This window comes from Columba livia, chromosome 16, assembly GCF_036013475.1.
Source record: "Columba livia isolate bColLiv1 breed racing homer chromosome 16, bColLiv1.pat.W.v2, whole genome shotgun sequence".
In the NCBI taxonomy this organism is placed as follows: Eukaryota; Metazoa; Chordata; class Aves; order Columbiformes; family Columbidae; genus Columba; species Columba livia.
In genome coordinates this window covers 8,356,041-8,377,233 of record NC_088617.1, presented here as the reverse complement: position 1 = coordinate 8,377,233, position 21,193 = coordinate 8,356,041, and the positions used below count along the sequence as shown (strand labels likewise).

The following is a 21,193-nucleotide window of genomic DNA, read 5'->3' as shown; positions in this document are numbered from 1 at the left end:
TCTTCATTTCAGAGCAACCATAGGCTTTAAAAAGTTTAAGAAAAACCACTTTGTGCAAGTGCAGAGACCTTCTGAAACCTGGAGCTCCCGAGGAGGAAAAGTGACAACATCTCAAACCAGCTGCTGCTGTCTCCAATCTGCCCTGGCTGTCATCCCCCAAAATTGTACAACGCTTTTCCTGCCTACAACTTTGTTTTAAGAATAGGTACAAATTTCCAAGGGTGGGAGACGAGGACAGGCCAAGTGCTCCCTGCCTATGAGCACCCAGGGTGCTGCTCCTGCTCTCCCAACCATGCAGCTTCAATGTGGTGTGGCAGATATGGCTCTTCCCAGGTTTATTGGCATTAACTCTGCAAAAGTAACACAGGCTCTGAAATGGGGGTGCCAAGGGAACTCCACACAACAGGGGAAAGAAAGCAACATGAAGCCCAACCCTGCATCTTTATCTAAAGGGCAAGCGGCAACGTCAAAGTCAATAACCTAGAGCACAGTCAACCTGAGAAGGAGCACTGTTATTAAAACTTGCTGCTCAGAAATGAGCTATCCATTATTAATATTTTAAGTTGCTAAATCCTTTCTAATCACGCTTTAATATGAGGCAAAGGTGTATGACTTAAAAGCAAAACTCAAGCCACTGCCAATCACTCCTGGTCATATAGCTAAGCCCACTGCAGAAATATTGATGATACCAGCTTCAGGGAGAGATACTTCTGGAGCAGCTTTGCTGGGTCCTCAGTCTCCTCTGAGAGAAGCTGTGTGGCCTTTCATGCTTTGATACTTTCCTGTAAGCCACTGACTCTGCAGGTCCATTTACCTTGGATGCAGAGCATGGGGCCAAGCTGGCACACAAGGCTCATGCTCACAGGTCCTCTTCCGTGGATGCAAGATCTGCAATGCACCAAGAGAAGCACATCCAGGTACAATGTCCCTTTACCCTTGGTTCATATCATAGGCTCTCTACAGACTCTTGTGGAACTGCAAGGTCCTTCTAGCATGCAGGAAGGATTTGCTCCTGGGGAAAGCCAGTTTTGGGGCATGACCTGAAACATGGCTGCAACCAGCAGCCCAAGCTACAGGCAGTGAGGTCTTGGATGCTGTTGAGTGGGATGAACTTGGTTATGGAGGAATGACAGTCCCTATTTATCACATGTTCCAATCAAAGGAAGGTGATGGCATCACGTTCAGCTACATTAAAGTGTCAAGTCAATCCCAAATCTTGCTTTGTTACTGTATTTGTATTATTAAATATAGAAATAATATGTACATATCATATTCACAATGACATCATAGATTTAAAATGCTGTGGGACAGCAGAACAAGCTTACACCTTTCCAAGGGAACTCCCATGGAGGCTCAGCCACCACCATTATTCCTGAATGCTCACCATTAGTCACCGCCTTCCATGGAAGTCCTCTGCTCCTGTCTGGTGCTGAGGCATCATTAATTGGGGAGGAAAGATGACAAGGTCAAGCTCAGGAGTGACAATCACCCTGCAGGCCCCACCTGCACTGACTCATGGTGAAGGGAATGTGCTCCCACAAAACAACAAAAAAGTGGATCTGAATAAACTGCCTACCCCAAAGGCCACTTTATGCTACCCTTTGAGCAGCAGCTTCCCCATTTAACACTTACGCTTACAGATCCCTATACACACAGAGCATCTATTAAAGCCTCCTTCATACTCGGGTGAATGATTAACACTGCAGATTCCACCTTGCTGCTCACCTTAGTCCTCCTGCTTGTGCACAGAGGGGTGGTGTCTCCAGCACTGTTTTTCTACCCATCTCGCTACAGGCACATCACTAAAAGCAGATTAAGCACTGCTCCAGTCGATGTTTTAGTGGGCTCCTGCAGCTAAACACCCGTCATTTCCATTCATTTCACGAACCAGAGCTATTCTTCTTTATTACAAGCAAAGACTAAACAGATGGGAAGAATGATACCGACACCTGAAATAACAGTGACATCAGGGCCCCGCTCCGTGCTCACCTCTCCTTTCCTTCCATTCAGGCTCTCAGGAGGTCCCACAGGAGGGTCAATCCCATGCCTTGCCCTGGAGCAGAGGAAATGGAAACACAGGTGATACTGGGACAAGGGCTGGAAGTTTCCACCAGGGTTTGCTTTAAGCTATTTGCTTGGTTTGGAGAAAAAAAACAAATAAGAAGTACACTCATTCTACTCTTTCCTATCCATCCTTTCCCCTGTGTGTGCTCCCAGGCAGTTAGCAATAGGACAAGGGGGCATGGGCTTAAACTCTGCCAGGGGAAATTTAGGCTGGATATTAGAAAGAAATTCTTTACAGAGAGAGTGGTCAGGCATTGGAATGGCTGCCCAGGGAGGTGCTGGACTCACCATCCCTGGAGGTTTTTAAACTGAGATTGGACATGGCACTTAGTGCCATGTTCTAGTAAACGGACTAGAGTTGGACCAAGGGTTGGACTTGATGACTTCTGAGGTCTTTTCCAACCCAGTCAATTCTGTGATTTGCATTCATTCCGAGAAGAGGGTTCCCAAAGCTTTCACAGGCACAAAGCAGCTAGTTTTGTACCCAAGACAGACTTTACTACTTGAATGATAAAGTTTTCCCACTTTCTCCTGTTTTCTTCTGGGTCATCAGGAAACATGAATAGCATCCTGTTAATGAGGTTAAATGCTTATATGGGAGACCAGTGCTGTTACCTTGTGTCAGCTGAGGAACTGGCCCTGGACACAGCTCGGACTCTAACATTTTCAGACACCACAACAGTCAAGGTCCACTCTCGGCCACATTTAACACTCCTGTAGAAATATGTGTTATAAAAATCTTTCTTTAAATTCCAATACTGATGCATTTCCTAATGACATTGAAGAGCCTGCAAGAACAGGAAAAAGCTGGTAAATGCTGACAGTTCCATTGACATTAGAACACTGTAGATAAAGCTGTTTTTTTGCCAAGTTTGACTATAAAGACAGTCTAACACTGTTCTCCTTTCCTCTCATCATCTATTGTATCCATGACGTGGTAGTCTTGGGTAGAAATTTTACTAAAATACAGGATCTGGGGTTTTCAATGATAACAGCCTGGGGATAAACTCCCTTTAACAAGAGCTTTTATGGTATGTTCTGCTGCTCACCGAGCTTCCCCTTGAGGAAGACCTTCCTTGAAATAAAACCACTTTGCAAAAGGTGTTACTGCTCCTCATTAAGTGTCTTTTGGGTTATTCAATGTAAATTTGATGCTGAACAGGAGATGTTCTTTGGAGACACCACCTCCTACCAACCCCTGGCTACAAAGCTTTCTCCATGGAGGACCACCTGATGTGATGAAAGGAGCAGTGCTGTTTGTTTTCTTCTCCTATGCATACAATGGTGAGAAGGAATATTTGGCTCTGGTTTAGCTGCTGCACAAGTAAATAGCCTGGACACTTAATTACTGCAGCACATTGGCCTGGAAAGCAATGGGCTGTTTTCCTCACTGGTACACAACCAGCTTAGCAATAAAAAGCGTTGGAGAGGAGCAGGGGACAAGGACTGAGAAATAACAGTGAATTTGTTTCTCTGTACCGTCAAAACTATCTAAAATCAGCATCCTACACCCCCACCAGTCCCTATAGCGCTGCTGTACCTGGTCACAGACTTGACTCCACCTTTTGCTTCTGGAAAAAAACCTCTCAGGTTCACACAGTGCTTCACATCCCAGTGCAAACACTGGGATGAAGAGAGGGAAGCTTGATGCTCCCATCCTCTTATAACCATGATGGGCTTGTTCCTCAGCTGGCACAAATCAGCCTAACCAGAGACTTTGGTGGATAGCTTCACCTGGGGCATCCCCAAAGCCTGTGCAAGCTTAGAACCGAGCCTATCTGCCAGCTGGGTGGTGGTTGCAGTTCAGGCAGAGCTCAGGCAGCAGCTGAGCTGCCACACAAGTTGTGCTGAAGACTTCTGCGCGCAATGCAGAAAAAACGATGTCTCTCTGTGCTCCAATGTAAAAGTGACACCCCATTAGAGAGTCTAGGACTTTAGGGCATCCAGCAGAAATTTAACCACAACTTTCCATTTTCCATGCAGAAATCACAAAGAAACAAACTTTTTTTTTTGAAAGCAACTGCTTGGGTAAGCAATGATTTTATTGTGCTATTATTATGATCATAAACAAGAACAACATGTGTTTATAGGCTCAAGTGCTTCATTACTCACTCGCTGACTTGGGAAAAATCACCGTGGCATTAGTATAAAGTGCAAAATGGAACAGATCATTGTAGTTGTGCTGTAAAATCATCTGGGCAGGTGACCTTTGAACAAAGGCAATTGATAGCTCTGAGGCAGCTGTACAACAACAGTAAAGATAATAGTTGTCCACAAGCCACCAAACCTGTAGGAGAGCAAATACGCACCATGCCTGGGTAGCGTGAGTTGGGAAGACCCAAAATTTCCCGTGTTTTCTGTTCACACCTATTGGGGCAAATGCTCCTCTTTGCTGTGTAATGAGGGATATAAAGGGATGTGGACCCCCTAGGGAAGGCCTTCAAAATGGCAGGTTGGGAATATAATGGCTGGAAGGTGCATGGGTCCCTCTGGATGTGGCTGCTGCAAGGCTGAGACCTCCATAGGGTGAACATCCCGGGGGTCTGGTTCCTCGTGGGGGTGTGAGGAGCAGGAGCAACGGAAGGTTCCTCTCTCCTGTTAGGGCTGATCAGGAGTCAGAAGTCTGCAGGGGTGGTTCCTGCCTTGGGGATTGGAATGAAATGTTAGAAGACACCCCTAAGAAATGAAAAAACAGTGTTGTGGATGATGCCGTCCAGTGAGTGCAGAAAGCGAGCAGGAAGGAAAAATTACACACGTCCTGGATGTTTCATTTCTTGTCCCTCTGCCTCATTTCGTCAGCCACCAGCCCCCAGAGCATCCCAACACCCGGTCGACAGTTACCAACAGGCAATAAATAAAACCTCTGGAGCCACTGGTGTCAACATCTTGGCATTGTTTGGGTCTTCTTGTTTGCCTTTAAAATAACATTCCCCCTCGGGGTCACATAGACGAAAAAGCAAGGACCCCCTGCCATTGTCCATAGAAATCAACTTGCCACAGCTTGTGTTGCGCTGCCTCTTTTTGCCTGCAAACTTGGGGTTTGGGGAGCTGCCCAGGAGTGTTACACTATGCCCAGAGTTCCTGCTCCATCCTGCCCGGTCGTGTCCTGACATGTCATCTTGAGTGCCTGCAGGTAGCCTGAGCCTGGCCCACATCACCCATTTTCCTGACTCCCAGAGGCACAGTTTGGGCTGGATTTGGGGACGGTGTCACCCCGCCAGCCCTCTGTTGCTGGCTTATCTGCTGCACGGCTTTGCCTGGCTCTGCTGCAGATGTTGGCAGGCCAGAAAGTGGAAAAACAAACGGTGGAGATGTGGATCTGTGGTGAGAGCCTGGCCATGCAAACACGGTGTGTCACTGCCAGCCCAGCACTGGAGGGATATCCCTCCGTGACAGCCCCTGCCCCAGCACTGGAGCTTGGCATGACTCAAACTGCTAACGAAGCTCTGGAGGCACAAGAAACACTCCTCCAAAGACAAATTTCAGCCATGGACTTTGATAAAAGGATGGCTTGAACCCCCCAAGAGTTGCACAGAGCTACACTGAGGGACAAACCGCTGAGCGATGGCAGCACTGGAGGGGACTGATGCTCCCCAGGCCTGGAGCATCTCCTTCCCTCCAGCAAGGGCTACATGGTGGGAAGCATCATCCTCCATCTCAGCTGAGTTGTGCCTTGATGTCAGATTCACTCTCCCTGATCATCTTTAGCTTGTTGTTTATAATAAAAATCAAACGATCCATCTCTTCTGACAAGAGGAAGAGTTGCTCCAGGAAGCCCTGGACAGGTCAACTTCTATATTAAGGAACTATTACTTGACAGCTTCCTGGCCATAAATAGCTGTCCAGCCAGGCTGGGGATTTTATTTAGAAATAACAAATGAAGCAGGCCATAGAAGTAACTTAATGACCTTGCTCCCCTTCATTTCCCACCCATGTCCCCTCCTTGCCATGGTCTTCTCCCCACCCTGAGCTCCTTGGGAGCTTCAGGACCTCTGCATGTCCCCAGCAGAGCATATCTCCCCTTTGCCCACCTCCCTGGGGCAGGTCCGAGAAGCCATAAATACGTGCTGTTGCCAGCTTTAGGAAGTGTGCTGTGGGTTTTGCATCACTAATGATATTTTGCTACAGCGCAACTCCCAGAAATTATTTTCTATTTGGCTTTCATTAAAATAACTAAAAAAGAATCTCTACCATACATGGGAGAAAGCTGGAAATCCTCCATGCAAAATATCCCCCAAACTGGATGCAAACAAATACACCTTCAACGCATCCTTTATTTTTCAGTCCCTCAAACCCTTCTCTTAACTTTTGGAAGACTGACTTCTGGTTTTCTAATGCCCAGAGTTGGCAATATCAAAAGTGATCAGGAAATACAAAAGAAAAACAACATTTCAGTATTCTTTTATTATTAGGAGGTTTTGACCATTTTTGTCATGTGGTTTGCCTAAAATAATAATTAAAAAAATCTTTGTTTGGAGCTGGAAAGGGAAGAGCAGTGTGTTTATTTCATGTATGACTCATCAGCTCAGTGTTGATACGCTAAACGCTTCAGAAGCTAACACTCTATAGAGATGATAACTTTTAATATAAAACAGTAAATGTTTAAAACAACCGTTACTTTTTTTTCTCTTTTCTTCCTATTGTGGCCAATAAAACATAAGGGAGGCCACACAGTTTACATTTTAATAAAATTAAGTTATTTTGTGCCATGTTATTACAGTCTTTATTGGAAAGTGGAATAAATTGCACACAGAGGAGTCATAGGAGGGAGAAATCACTGTGAATAAACATAGATTCTGCGATGCATTTATTTGCTGGTTTCATCTCAAAGGAAGAAGGCTTTCCCCAGGAAAACAGAGGTGGCCCCAGGACTCCAGCCTCAGGGAGACAATCCTGGGTTTCTCCGGACGAGGATGAGCTTTTTGGGGAGCTGGTGCCACAGCGGGACCATCCCGACCCCATCCAGCCAGTGTTTTCCATGAGCATCCTCCAACAGAAGCTGGCCACAGCTCGACACCCCGCAGTCCCAAAGCGCCAGGGCAGCCCGCCCTCCTGCCCATCGGACGTTTGAAGGGCCAGCCAAAATGTTGGTCCTGAGGCTTTTTGCTGGAGGTTGGGGGTTTCTAGGCTAGTGCCAGGGCACACCAGGAGTCCTGCCGGAGTGGCATGCTCAGCCCGGGCTGCGGGGCCATGGCGGTGGGTGAGAAGGTGTAGTCCTCGGGCTCGAATTTGAACTCGCCGTGGCTGCTGGCCAGCGCCTCGTCCGACTGGCTCTGTGCCTGCTTGGGAAGGGAAGAAGAAAGTCATCAGAAAGCCTGTTATTAGCCAACAGGTCACTATCACCCTTGTTGTAAGATGGTGGTGGGACCTGGATAGATTATGGACATGGTGGGTTATCCCTGAAGCTACTGCTGCTCTTCAGAGCAGCCTGGAGCTGGGCATAAAAGGTGCTTCGTCCCCAGCAAGCACAAGGAACACACCAGAAGGAGACATCCTGGGGCCCATCTGTATTTATTTATTGACTAAACATGTCCAGTTTGGAGATCTCTAGCCCTGAGTAAATTTTTAAGAGTGTGGCACAAATCAGGTTTATCAGTTTCAGCCAAAAAAAAATCCCTCTCTCATATGACACACCAGGCACTCGGGTGCTGGAGCTGAGCTTCCCCTACATATATGTATGTCCAGCTTGGGGAGGGCTTAGACCCAGCCTAAAGATAGAGCTGGATCACAAAATGTTGGTGTGTGGGTTGATTTAGGGGCACTTTTTCCTCAGTCAAGACAAAACAGCAAATAAATCCTCATTGCGGAAGTACGGTCTTGCAATCAGGTGTCTCTGACAGTATCACAGCTCTGTGAGCACTGAGCACCTCAGGGCTATAAAGCACAGATAATGTATGTCCTGGAAGACATTTCATAGGAGCTACAGAGGTTTCCACCCTGGGATGATCCCACCAGCTCGATGGGGTTGTAATTCCCAGGATTTCATGGCAGGAGATGGGAACTAAACCCAGCCCTGCACCAAAGCTGGTTCCTCACCAATTGCCTCTGCAGCAGCAGGGCTTGGACCTCCCAGTTCCCCATCACAAGATGGAATAGCTGATGGGGAGCCAACAGGCTGGAGGCCTTCCCAGTCTGCAAAATGTTGGCTCACGCTCCTCACTTTTCTCTGTCTGAGGCGGTCCATCAGGCTACTGGCTGCCAACACAACCAACAAATTGCTCAATACCATCAAGCTCCCCCCAGGTCTGTTGAGGTGCATGGAGCATCCACTCCAGCACACAATGGATGTGGGCCCCTGCGCCTTACCTGGGACACTGACACGATGGTTTGCCCAGGATACTGCGAGGTCGCACTGGGTTCTGACTTTAAAGTGACCGTGCTGTCTGAGTTGGTGATGGAGGAAGGGGAGTTAGTGGCCGAAGTTGTAGACCCTGGAAGAAAATCGGTACAGGACGATGAAGCAACATAGCACAAATCTGCTCTTAAGTAAATTTGTATTTTAATGGCTAGTATCACATCTCACGGCATGAATCTACTGTTCTCTTTCTCCATCATATCTCTGTCAGGGTAAGGCTTTGTATTTGGCTGCCAAGATACTGGAGGAGCAGCAGCCTTTCACAGCCTGGTAGTGCTGGTCCTGGTACAGAACGAAGGGGCTAATGTTGAATGTATCATGATACCTTCTCCTCAACTCTTTAATATACCATTCCCAGCCCTGTCTTTTCCCGTTACTCAGTTTAGCCTAGATCTGCTTGAACATGAACGCTGCTGGGCTGAAACTGGGTGTCTACAGCACAGAGGAACCTCACGGGAATATGACGCTGTTGAGATTTCCCTCCCAGCATCCTCCTTCCACGTGAGGTCTAGGCATAAATACAGGCCTTGCACCTAAAGTAATCATCAGGCAAAAATTCACAATAGTGTGTTCTAGTTATTGTAATTTCTTTAAAAAGAAGTGTTGTGGTGGATTTTACTCCAAGCACCTGTGACGGATGATAGCAGCACTGTACCTGTTGAGGTTTTGCCTTTGGTAATGTTTTTAGGCTTCCTTTTCCTTGTCTGGATGCTTTCCTTTTTCATGGCCAGAGGTCGTGGTACCTTGACATTCATAAAGTTTAGAATCATTAATATTGTATTTTACTTAGCTCCTTTCCACACACGTTGCTCTCCTATTTATGTGCTGTAGCTCATGCAAAGCACCTAAAGTCCTTGTCCTTCACTAAGTGCTATTTTTCTCTGCAGCAGGCCTTGGATAGGAGATGTATAAGGCTAATAGCTAAGGCTTTCCCACAAAGTTTTCCTTAATTTCCTATTTTCCTTTTCTTGATTTATTAGTGACCTTTATGACAGCACTCTATTAAATTACAATGCCAGACTGAGACCCTACATGGCTCATGGGATAAAGAGACTTTAACCTTTATCACAGAAATTTAAAAAGGCCTGTATGGAGGGATGAAGTCTCATCTTTGGCTGATGGACGTGTTATCAACAATTCCCATCCTCTGTGGATGTCATCAACCAGCCTCCATGTGGACTCCTTAGCATCCTTCACACATTCTTAATCACCACATCTAGAAGAAATGTAGCCCTTATCTCCAGTTTGAGATTGGGGAGCTTCAGTCTCCAGCTACTGGAACCTGGTAAGCTTTCTTTTTGGAGAGTAACTTGGCAAACAACCTAATTAAGAGCTACTCAGTGCCAAAAATCTCCCCTCTGTGCAGATACCTCCTGACACTATTCCAGAATCCCCTTAGCTTTACTCTGGAGAACCTCAGTAGACTGAGCTTTTAACTGTTCAAGGAGACAGGACTGAATTATGGCTCTTCTGGGTCCAGCCTAGAGGCTGGTGCTTAATATCCTGAACCTACTTGGTGGTGAACCCAGCACCGAAAGGGTCCCTCCCAGCATAGATATGGTCCTTACCCCATGGAGCTTCATGTACAAGCCACAGGCGTTGCAGACGGGCTCCCCTTCGGCATTCCTTCTCCAGAGGGTGGTATTGGTTGTGTGGCAGTTAGTGCAACATAGGCCAGCACGTCTAGATGAAGACTTAAAAACAAGCAAACAAACATGAATGCACACATAACCATGATTAATTGGGAAGTTTCCTTTCAAATCCAAATAAAATCTCCAATTACACCAGTTTCTTGGAAAATGTGAAACACGGATGATAGCCAAATTCAGATCAAAGAAATTACATTCAAATGAGATCACTCTAATTCGCAAGTGCTTTTTTTAAACGGAGCTTGATAAACCTGGCAAATATCCTTGCAACACACAAACTTTCAGCAAATCTGCTGGAAGTGATCAAAACTCAGAGCACAGAAAACTTTCTTCCAGTAGATCCACTCAGATGGAGAAGGAGATGGAAAATGCCAGACAGGCTTTAAGCACATGAACAAAACTTCTCATGCTTTAAGTGAACTCTTCTTCTGTTTTCTGCACTCAGAACTACTGCTAAAGTTAGCAACATCCCAACTAATCTCTGGTTTAAGACAATTGGAATCAATTGGCTGAACTGAGCAGGACTGAACTGAACTGGCCCATGATGGGACCAGGGAGCTTATTCTTTGCACGTCTCGCAGATAATCTGTTCTCTTCCAGGCTGCAGAAACACTGTGCAAACATTAATTAATGACATATTTGGTGAGAGCAGTGATTGCTGGCTCTTAGATGTTAATACTGCCAAATGGAGAGGGAAAATACTCTGGCAGAAGCAGCAAACTAATTTCTGACAACTGTACTCTGAGCCACTGGAAAATTCACAAGTGTCTAAATACAGACTCATCAGCTCAACAGGCATTTCATTTGAAAGTCTCTTAACACCAGGTATTGAAACTATTTTAATAAAAGCCTTCACTAAGTATAAGATATTAGTGACATAAGTAATACCACAGACTCTCCACATTCAGGTGTTTGAATACGTTCTTCAGCCTTGAGAAAAATCACTTTGATTCCTCTCAAAGGCAGAAGAGAGGTGATGCGGGCAATAAAGAACTCCCTGTTTGTTTATTCTTCCATTATTGCTTGATATCATGACTGAGCAATACAACAAATGAAGTGCGAAGAGTAGGAATAAAAATGAAATGTTTTTACAAGGTTAGCAGTCAAATAAAGCTCTGCTTTTAGTTTCAAGAGACACGAGTGACATGCCCAAGCTCTGATTCACTTGTTGCTCAGCAAAGAGGTCCCAGCAACTATTTGCTAATAAGAGTATTTCTTTGGAAATCATTTAGCTTTCAAGAAATAACCAGGCCAAAATAATAATACACTGAGGTGTGAGCTGACAAGCCTGGCACAGAGCAAGGGACAACAATCCTTGTCCTTCATATGGGACATGGCGTCACAGCAAGATCCTGGAGCAGCTACAGAGCTGCCTGAAAGTATTCCAGCTGCTGGGGCTGTGTCATCCATCCCTGTGGCCAGGAGGGACCTCAGCCCTGATGGGGGCAGAGGGAGGGATGAGCACCCCATGGGTGTGAGGGCTCTGAGGTCCAGCTCCTGCTGTGGGTACAGAGTGGAATTTGGAGGTGCTGAGTCCTGCGGTGCCTGGCACTGTGAGATCTGCCATCGCCTGCTGATGGAGAAAGGCCAACACAAAGACCTTTAGAGAGCCCTGAGATTTCTGGGCCACCACAGGTCCCTAGAAGGGAGGGACACACTGTCCCTGTCTCATAGAATGGTTTGACCACGGCTTGTAGATGAGGCGGCAACCAGATCTGTGGCTCCAGTGGCCCAAGGGTGATGGCAGCTCTGCCAGAGTTCTGCCTGTCCTGCCAGCACGTTGTTGCCACCCGCCCATGGGCAGCAACTCATGTCTTCTGCATCTCCTGCACATCATCTCTCAGATCCATGGAGACCAGAAACCATCCTCCGCAGCCAAATATTACAGTTTAAACCCCCAAAACCCCACACAAACCTGGTCCTGTAGCACAACCTGCCAGCTTAACAACAGAGACAGTCAAGGTTACTGTTGGTCACTGAAGGACGAGAGTACAATACATTACTGCTGGTTTCCCAGGAGTTCCCTTAAAAGAAAATGCATTTCTGCCTGCCTCCACCCGTCTGCCTTTGTATCGTTCTGACCTTGTCTAGGAAGTTGTTGACTTCAACATTGTGCTCCAGTGTTTATTTATACAAATGCAGCATACACTCAAACAAAAACCTTTCACAGACCTGGTTTGACAGCCAAGTGCTGCTGATAAGCTCAAGGAACGGTGAGCTGATGCCTATTGAATCGACTGTGTGTGAGCGCTACTTGGAGAGCCCAAAAAATTTAGCGCCAGCAGGGCAGATCCTTCAAGGCAGCCCGAAGTTGTCAGAGACTTTGCTTCTCCTCCTTTTCAAAGGTGGTTATGGAACCACAGGGTCTCACAGGAAAAAAAGAAGCCTCTGAACCTTCAGATTTAATCAACGCTTCTCTGTCCTCCCTGCCAGCAGGACGGAGGGGACGTGGAGCTGATAGGAAAGAGGTTGCAGCAAAGCGTGCTGACATACCCAAGCTCAGCTCCTGCAACTGGGCAGATCGAGGCTCAGAGCCAAAGGAAGCAGCATCTTCTGAGATTTGCTTTTGTTACCACGGCTCTGGGCAAACCCGCACCTTGGAGGATGAGGAAGCAGCAAGAATTGATGTCCAGGAGAAAGCCAAGGCACACAGCATGTATGCTGCATGGCTCTGAGGTCCTATTAGATCATTCCGGGGCTGTGATCAGCCCCATCCGCACCTTCCCCAAAAGTGTCACCAAACCCACTATGCATTTTAAACTGTAAAAAAGGACAGGCTGAAAAAAATACCCGCTGAGCCAAGCTGGCAAAACTCAACTCCAGATTAGTCCTTCAACTTAGGATGGTGTGGGAGCTGCTGAGCACAGGACGCTGCCGTATCTGCCCCTCTCCGCGTCCCCCGCCCTGTGCTGCACCACGCAGTGCAGCTCTGATCCTTACAGGGGGGAATCGCACAGGCAAGAATGGAGCCATCCACCTCCACTGACTGCTCCTGGATGGTAAAAGTGATCTGGCTTTTAGGACTGTGTCCAAGGTATCATCTTGTGAAACGCACCAAGAAACTTTGGCTAGAAAAGATACTGCCTAAAATTAAGTGCTGCTCCCATCCTCCTCTAAGATAAATAGTTTCTACCGAAAGCCATGGTGCTTTGAGGCAAGACACAGGCTGTAGCAAAACGGCTGTCCCTGCTGCAAAAGGGATGTTGCCCTGTCTCAAAAAAAAAGAAACAAAAAATGAACTGGAAACTACACTACACACTCTCACACACAAGCACTACTGAGCTGCAGGACGTCATTCCCGCAGTGTTATCTGGGTCACGTTGCATTCTTCGGGGCTTTCAGTAGGACTTTGCTTTGTGAAAACAGAAGTCAGAATAACTCCCAGTGCGGCATCTACTTACAGAACAAAGGTCGTAACGTAAAGGACAAAAGCAACCATTTTTCCTCCCTGTGTCTGTATTTCACTGCATCATGAAACAGCCAATTTAATCATTTCTTTCAATTGTGTATCACTGCGTTCACCACTCTGCTCCAACCCAGCCCATATGGGGAGGTTATGGGCGAGGAAAACATTCCCCACCATGGAAATCGTTTGAGGGAAGAAACATGCCAAGCCACAGGGGTGCAGGTCACTCCCTCGGTGGCGGATTTGCAGATCACGCCTGGCACCCTCTTGCTGATCATCAGTGGATCCTCCGTCCTCTGATGGGGCAGAACTTGTTGCAACACGACATTCTAAACCCTTGGGAAAATCCAAGATTTTGAAATGTTTCATTCCAAAGTCAGAATAGAAAGTCAAAATTGCAGCCTCTTTTCTAATCCATAGAATGAAATCCCCTCAGGTATTTCAAACTTATTGAAATGTTTCCCCTGAATAAGAATCAGCTCTTTCATTTGGGCTTTATCATTATTGTATTGATAGCCAAAATAACAATTAAAAAGCTTGTAAGTTCTTTGATAATTCCCGGCAAGCTTTTCTTGTCCCTGGGAAACGGTTTTAATTTTACAAACTAGCATTCTCCACCTGAAAACTTTGCTGAAATATTTGCTGAAAAGTTCTTCACGGGTGCTATGTACAGGGTGCAGGCAATGCAGGGCTGTCTCCCTTCCCACACACCGAACTAAAATACCAAATAGCAACAAGATCTCTCCAATTCCTTTGGGGAAGAGCTGTTAAAAAAAACCCTCTAAAATTCATCCAGTGCCACATTTTGATGTCAGTCCAAAATGTGGAGTTGGATATAAACTGGTTTGCACCGATCTCTCAATTCACGGATTGTATTTGCTTTGAAGAAATCAGCAGTGTAACTCTGAGATTCGCAGCACAGCAGTGAGCAGAGCCTGCTGCTGCAGTGCGGAATTAATGGCATTATATTAAAGGAGACCAGGAAGGTTTTGGTGAGAGAAGCAAATCCTGTTGGATAATGCAAAACGTCTCACAGAAATGCTTCGATTTTGATGTGCTAAACGAAATAGGGTGATTTTCTACATAGCCGCCGCTCATTTCGTTTTGCAAATCTGGAGCCTCATTTCCAGGATTGGAATCAAAAAGAAACATCTTGCTCAATCCCAGCTTATGGGGGCTTTTTATGGCTTTCTTACGCAGAAACTTGTAACTATTGGGTTATTGCTAATAATTTGTTTTGCAATGCAAAAAAAAATAACTGCATGAATACACCCCAAGTGAAAGCAAAAGGAGCTCCCAGCTGTGCCCCCGCACAGCTCCAACAAACATCCTGTTTGTAAGGACGGCTTCTGACAACAGGCGCTGAAACCAAAACTGTTACCACCAAATTTAAACATCCCAAAGCGACTCTACAAAAAAAGAAAAAAAAAAAAGAGGAGCCTTTGCTCTCTCACTGTGGAATTCCAATTGGAATTGGAATTGTACAAAGCCAAATATCACATTGAGTGGGGGGAATTAATGCCTTAACCTGTGGAGAAACCAACCACCACTAAACCACAAACTTCCCTCTTAGGCAGGTAGGTGAAGGCAGTGGGGGAATGAGCCTCATCCTGCTCCCATCATGACTGGCCGCAAACCTGCCTGGGCCAGCTCAGGATCATCCCTGTCTTCTGTTCAACCCTGCCTAGACCATCCACGTCTGCATGAAGAACTAGGAAATAATCATCACTATTATAGAATAAAAAGCAATGCACAATGTAGGAACAGAGCCGGGGGAAGCCCGGAGAGCCCCAGATCGTTGCCAGGGCTGATCAGCCCCTGCTTGGCTGTGGCGCAGCCCCTCCATGCAGCCCTGGGACCCCTCTGGTCCCTCCTGCCCTGTCCCCGTGCTGCCCACTCTCCGACTTCACTCCCTTCCTCCAGCCAGCTCTGCCCCACAAGAAGGGGCTCCTTCCAGCACTGGCAGCATTTTGTTTGTGGGAGAACCGAAGGTCAAACAGGGCCTAACACAAAGTGCAGAGACCGTGACAGAGCAGACAGCGCAACACCCCCCGGCTCCTGCTCTCCAGCCACCTCCCGGGTGGAGTGAGAGATCCCTGTGGGGTTCCCCCCTCTTACCAGCCTCTTCTGTGGCTTGAGTGGCCGGTTGATGCCATTCATTTTGTGGTAGAGCCCGCAGGCGTTGCACAGGTAGTGCCCGGTGCCGTCCTTCCTCCAGAGCGGCGTGGACATGGCCCCGCAGTTCACGCACTCCCGGCCGTCCCCAGGGAACTCCTCCAGGTACTCTGGAAGAGACACCCAAGACATGAAGGTCAGGAGCTGTCCACACCGGACAAGGCCACCTGTGGGGACCCTGTAGGAGAGGGTTCCCAAAATCCTCTGTGCCCTACTGCTTCTCTGCAAGGGAACATCCCTGCTCGGTGGGAATTTATCGCCAGCCTGCAAAGTGAGGAACAACCGCTTTTCTTCCCCCCACACCTTAATTTTTTAAGATTTTGCTCAAAACTAGAATATTCCACATTTCTTCCCCAACAGACCGCAAAGTGCTGAGGGCGGCTGGGGTCTCCCTGCGATGGGATCGGGCAGGGAGCCCATCAGTGGGAGAGCGCGGTGTTACCCCACACCAGGCACAGCCCGAGTTGCGAAAAAATAAATGATGAGGGGGGAGGCAAAATGGGGAGATTTTCCTAATTTCCAAGGAGTTGCGTTGGTCCCTGGTCCGGGCTCGGGGCTGCCCGCGGAGCAACGCCCGGGCTGCGGCTCCGCTCGCCCCACTCCGGCCGGGCTGGCAACCGCGGGGCTCCCCCGGACACCATCCCCGACACTTCCCCTCCCTCAAACTCCTGCTACAGCGGCTCTTCCTCGCTTTTCTCCCCCTCCGAAAGCCCCGTGAAGAAGCCGCGGAGCCGCCCGCTCCAAGAACCGTCCCCGGTCCCTCTCTGCCCCGAGGGCGGCTCCGCGGGGAACGGGCAGCCCGGAGCAAAACTCTCAATCGAGAGAGTCGGTCTTTTCCCTCCTGCCGCTTTTCTGTCTCTTTTTGAAATAAATTCCTCTGCCTGGAATGTTATTTTCTTTCGAAGAAAAATATGGTCTCATTTTTTTTCTTTTTATCTTCGATCGTATTAATAATGATCCATCGAAACGAAAAGGAAAAAGAGCAAAAACCACAAAGGGAAAATGGAAAATAAAAATGAAATATAAAAAGTACAAAAAAAAAAAGGCTCAATAATTCATTAAGGAAATAAAGAGAATAGTTTACGCTACTTAAGAGCAGTTTACACTATTCAAGAGCAAATAATAAACGGCAGAGAGAACGGTGGCCACTATTCCGGATCCCAAACCACCAGATTCAAAGCGCAGAAGACATTTCCGCGCCACCACCTCTCTCGGCAGGAACGGGGAGATCCCTTCTAGCACAACGCAACGGATTTTCCCAGACAAAGAGAAAATCCTAGAAAGAAATTGCTCCCGAGCACCTCCGGCATGGGAGGAAAAGCCGAGCCGGGGAAGCAGCACGGTGGGGAGAGGGGCTGCTTCCTTGGTTTAACTTTGTTTTTGGGGTAAAGATAAGATAATTCGGTCCACCGCAGTAAAGATGATAACGCGGCTGAGATCTTGAAGTGGCTTTTAAAGGATTTTGCAAACCACCGCCGGAGGAGGATGGTGAAATACCCCCGGGGTTATAAACCCTGCGCACGGAGAGCCCTTTTAAATCAAGCCCCAAATTTTATTTGCTCAGGGCTTGGTTTAAAAGGACTGTCCGGTGTCGATGCAAACGAATTGAAGTGAGGTTTATTGTTCAACGCCTGAGTGCGTTTCAATGTCTCTCCAAAGGCCGCAGAGCCATGCAGCTGCGGACCTGTTTGGGAGAAGGAGAATTAGGAGACCGAGAGTCTGTTCAAATATAAACTAATTTACCACAATAAATTACTTAAAAGGGAGGCAGCTATAAATCTGCCCCGCTAATTTAAACACAAGGGTAAGTATTGAAGCACAGGCACAAAGTCGATATTGTGAGAAGGAGATATCGCGGGGGTGGGGAGGGAAAGGGTTGAACGGCCCCTGTTCCTCTGTCCTGCGGGGGAATTGCTCTCCTTTGAGACGTGGTCGTTGCCCTTCGTGTCACACACACACCCCCACACCCACCACCTCTGTCCAGGGTCAGCCACACACGCCGCGTGCCCGAACCATATCTCCATCCCTGGAAAAAGTCATTCCCTGCTTTTCCATCGGGGATGGCAGCTCAACCCAGGGCCAGGCCACCAACACGCCGAGGAAACGGGAACGGGAATGGCTACGACCCGGCGCCGAGTGCCGGGAAACGAGCCCACGCCCCGAGGCGACGGTGAGGGGCGACGGCGACCTTACCGAAGGTGGACCTGCGGCCGGGTAAAGCCGCCTGTCTCGTCTGCAGGCTGTGCAGGACACTGCTCTCGAAGTGTCCGGCCGTCCAGGAAGGCGGTATCTCGGGGGTCACGTAGGCGGGGTAGGGGCTGGAGTAGGACCCGTTAACGGAGCGCACCAAGGCGTTGCCATATTGCTCCCGGCCCCCGCCGCCCAGCAGCAGGGACCCCTGGTAGGCGCCGTCGCGGCCCGGGGGGCTGCTGCCCGGCGGGCTGTGCGAGTAGGAGAAACCCGACGGCGGGTGGGGGCTGCCGGCGTTGAAAGGAGCGGCATCGCCACTGCTCTGCCCCCATCCTGGGGGGCTGGAGAGGTGACTCTGGTGCGGTTCGCAGCTTTGCAGGTAGGGCAACGTCTGAAGGACGGAGGGTACCCGGGTGGTGGGCACGTAGACGGGCGAACCGGCCGACGAGTGGAGGAAATTGCTGGAGTCGTGGGAATAAGCCGACTGGCCATGGTTGGGGGCGAGGGCCAGACCCTGATACATGTTCCGTCCTCGGCGGCGGCGGCGGCTGCTCAGGGCCAGGCCGGCTGCTCCCCGACGTTGCCGAGGGACTCACTCAGAGGAACCTGGGGAGAAAGAGTCGAGAGCCACAGGCTGAGAACCCGGCAAACCCGGGCCCGGGGCCCTTCGCACCCGCCGGCGTTTCCCGCGGCAAAAGCGCCTCTTCCGTGCCTCAAGCAGGAGTTGTAATTTGTATTTTTTTCTTTTTATTTAAACTTTCCTCTGGTCAGTTCGTCCCGCGGGGAAACCCGCGGCGCCGGGCCGAGAGCAGCGGCCGAGCCACAGCGACAAATAACCTCCGCGCAGCGGGAAGCTGCCCCGCCGGCACCTTCCCAGCGCCCCGCCGCCCGCCTGGGCACTTCCAAAAGGTCGGAAAAAAAAACCAACACCAAAAAAAAAAGCTTTTTTTTTTTTTTTCTCCCCCAAAGTACTTCCCTTCCCGTTTTTTTTTAATTTTTTTTTTGCCCCTTTCCTGGAGTGCGTCTCGGGGCCTTGCTGGCGGGGAGGCGGCCTGCAGCGCCGCGGCCCTTGGGGCGCCCAGGTCGGGAGGGAGGGGGGTCCCGGAGGCTCTGGGCAGCGGCCCGGACCTGGGGCATCCCCGATGTCCCACATCCACTAGCGCTGCCGCTTTCTTCTTAAAAAATGAAATGACCCTCAGGCAGGCCTCTCCGTGCAGAGGAAGCCGTGGAGCACCGCAAGAGCATCCCGCCCCCGGCCCCCCTCCCGGGCCGCTCCTCCCGCACAGGTACTTACATGGCAGCGGACCGGGAGCAGAGCCGGGCATGGCCCGGGTGGGCATGAAGCTGCACTCAGACCATCCAGGGGTATCCCATGAAAATAAAAATAATAGTAGTAACAAAAATAGAATAAAGTTTACAGGGGAGGGAGGAAAAAATCCCCAAACAACCAGGACCCGCTGGCAGACAGGGGCTGCTCTCCCCGGGTCCCTCCCCTCCCGCCACCGCCGTCTCCCGTGGGTGCGTCCCTGGCTGAGCCCGGCGGGGAAGTGGCGGCGGCAGAGGCGGCAGCGGCTCTTTACGGCGGGCCCCGGTGCGGCCCGGCCCACGTGACGACCGGCGGGGTAGCCCCGGTCCCGGCCAGGATTGGGCGCCTCCCGATATGGGGGGGGCACTGGATAAGTCCCACCGGCTCTGCTCCCGGCGGGGGGGACGCGCCCGCCGGCTCCCCCCTGGCGCGGGGCCGCGGGCGCCGGGCGGAGTGGGGACAGGATGCGGCCCTGAGGGTGCCCCGTACGCCCTGGCTGACACCCCCGTAAGGCTGGAGGTGTCCGCCCGCCCCCCAGGGAGGGGCAAGGGGTGGCTCCCTCTATTCCAGGCCTCGCTGTGTTTCCGGGGGTCTCTCCGACACCCCGATGCTCCCAGGCCGTCGGTGGATGCTGGGGAACACACCGAAATTTTTCCAGCGGGGGTTTCGGGGAAGTGGACAGGCGGTTTTCTGCCCCGAGCGAGCGCTCTGGTTCTGCTTTTCAATAAAACCGATATTAACGGGGGAGGGGGGTCTTGCCAACATGCCCCCCAGCCCGCCCTGCTTTTCTCAAGCGACCCACGGTCCTTGCGAAGCTGGACCGACGGTTGCAGCCTCCCCGGCCCGGCTTTGCCGGGGGCTCAAGGCGGCTCTGCCCGACAGGGCCGCTGCGGAGAGCAGACCTCCGGGTCCTCACCGTCCCGTCGGGGCCGTCGGGCCCCGGGCTGCCCCGCTTGCGGGGATTCTGCTCTTCCCCAGCGAGGGCAGCGGAGAGAATCCTCCTCCCCGGCCCAGCGGCTCTGGCCTTGCGACGGCAGGAAAATCCCTGTTCCCGGTTTTCCCCGTCGGCGCGACCCCGCGAAGGGGCGGCAGGAGGGGAAGGAACACTTGGTCCCTTCTACTCACTTAGCCCGGGTAATTTGACCGATTTAATTCTCCTCCAGTACGGAGCAGCGGGGCTGGGCCTCACCCGCCACCGAAGCGAGGAAATAATTTAATCGTTATCGCATTTTGCCTCCGGGGCGTGCGAGGGAATTTTTGCGCCTTTGCCCCAAGGCGCCGTTTCTCTTCTCCTTGGAGAAACGGAGGAAAAAAAAACCTCGTCGAGTCTCACCCACCGCTTGTTCCACTCACGGCCGGACAGAACTTTGCCGCCTGCAGGGTACTACCGACAGGATCAGGCCCTGCTCGGCCCCAGGAGCCCGGGCTGAGCTGGGTCCCGGCGCCCGGGGGAGCCCGTCCAGCCCCGGCTCCGCTGGGACCAGCGCTGCGGGAAGGGTGGGAAATTTCAGCTCCAAAATAAACTGGTGCAGGAATGCCAGCTATTTCCCTCGGAATAATGCAACGCAACTGGTTGGAGATGTATTTATTTGCTCGCGAAAGTGGCCGTTTACGACTCGCAGTGTATCCCTGTACCCGCAGAGCAAAAGACAAAAATAAAGGAAGAAATAGAAATTATATTAATTAAAAAAAAATCAGAAGAAAAAATAAAATAGGAAAATTAGCGGTAGAAAAAGAAAATAACAAACGGGGGATAACACACAGGGGAGGCTCCTGCTCAGCGAGCCCCGCGGCGGCACGGGCAGAAACGTCCCCGCGGAAAACCAGCCCCAACCCCTCCGTGCCTGTGGCTGAGCCACCGCCGGAGCTTCCTTCGTTTCGTTTCTGTTGTTAAAAGCGGGGTGAAACCGTGGGGATGGGTGGGTTTGCAGGCTTTTCAATTTCAAATTGTTATTTAATTGTGATATTTATTTTTTCTTAACGCGTTCGAACTGCCCCCTCCCATCGCTTCTGGAGTTCAAATAAATGTGAAAACGTCGAAAGAAACG

General features: G+C 49.9%; 1 protein-coding gene and 1 long non-coding RNA gene across 3 annotated transcripts; both read right to left on the bottom strand.

The window, feature by feature from the left end:
- Positions 1–571: 571 nt before the first annotated feature.
- Positions 572–3,697, bottom strand: LOC110356428 (uncharacterized). The gene is made up of 5 exons (XR_002409645.2): positions 3,605–3,697; positions 2,680–2,778; positions 1,990–2,053; positions 1,385–1,429; positions 572–888 (listed from the first exon to the last, which is right to left on the bottom strand). It is a non-coding gene; the product is annotated as an uncharacterized LOC110356428 (long non-coding RNA).
- A 2,752-nt stretch (positions 3,698–6,449) lies between these two features.
- GATA5 (GATA binding protein 5) lies at positions 6,450–19,388 on the bottom strand. Of its 2 annotated transcripts, none has more exons than XM_005499591.2 (7): positions 19,134–19,388; positions 17,843–18,445; positions 15,593–15,759; positions 9,988–10,113; positions 9,075–9,162; positions 8,371–8,495; positions 6,450–7,343 (listed from the first exon to the last, which is right to left on the bottom strand). In XM_005499591.2, exons 2-7 carry the CDS (start codon positions 18,360–18,362, stop codon positions 7,188–7,190), a joined length of 1,182 nt encoding a protein of 393 aa, XP_005499648.2. In that variant the 5' UTR covers positions 18,363–18,445; positions 19,134–19,388; the 3' UTR covers positions 6,450–7,187. The 2 variants fall into 2 exon arrangements, with proteins under 2 accessions (XP_005499648.2, XP_064888454.1); XM_065032382.1 differs by having other exon boundaries at positions 7,040–7,346.
- Between the last annotated feature and the right edge of the window lie 1,805 nt (positions 19,389–21,193).

What these genes read in the sequence shown, in the direction of transcription:
- GATA5 (XM_065032382.1), bottom strand. Translation starts at nt 18,362, where the DNA reads ATGTATCAGGGTCTGGCCCTCGCCCCCAACCATGGCCAGTCGGCTTAT. An exon ending in TCAAGCCACAGAAGAGGCTG is followed by an intron (nt 10,114 to 15,592) that starts GTAAGAGGGGGG and finishes CTTGTTTTTAAG; the next exon opens with TCTTCATCTAGACGTGCTGG. An exon ending in CAAAGGCAAAACCTCAACAG is followed by an intron (nt 8,496 to 9,074) that starts GTACAGTGCTGC and finishes ATTTTCTTCCAG; the next exon opens with GGTCTACAACTTCGGCCACT.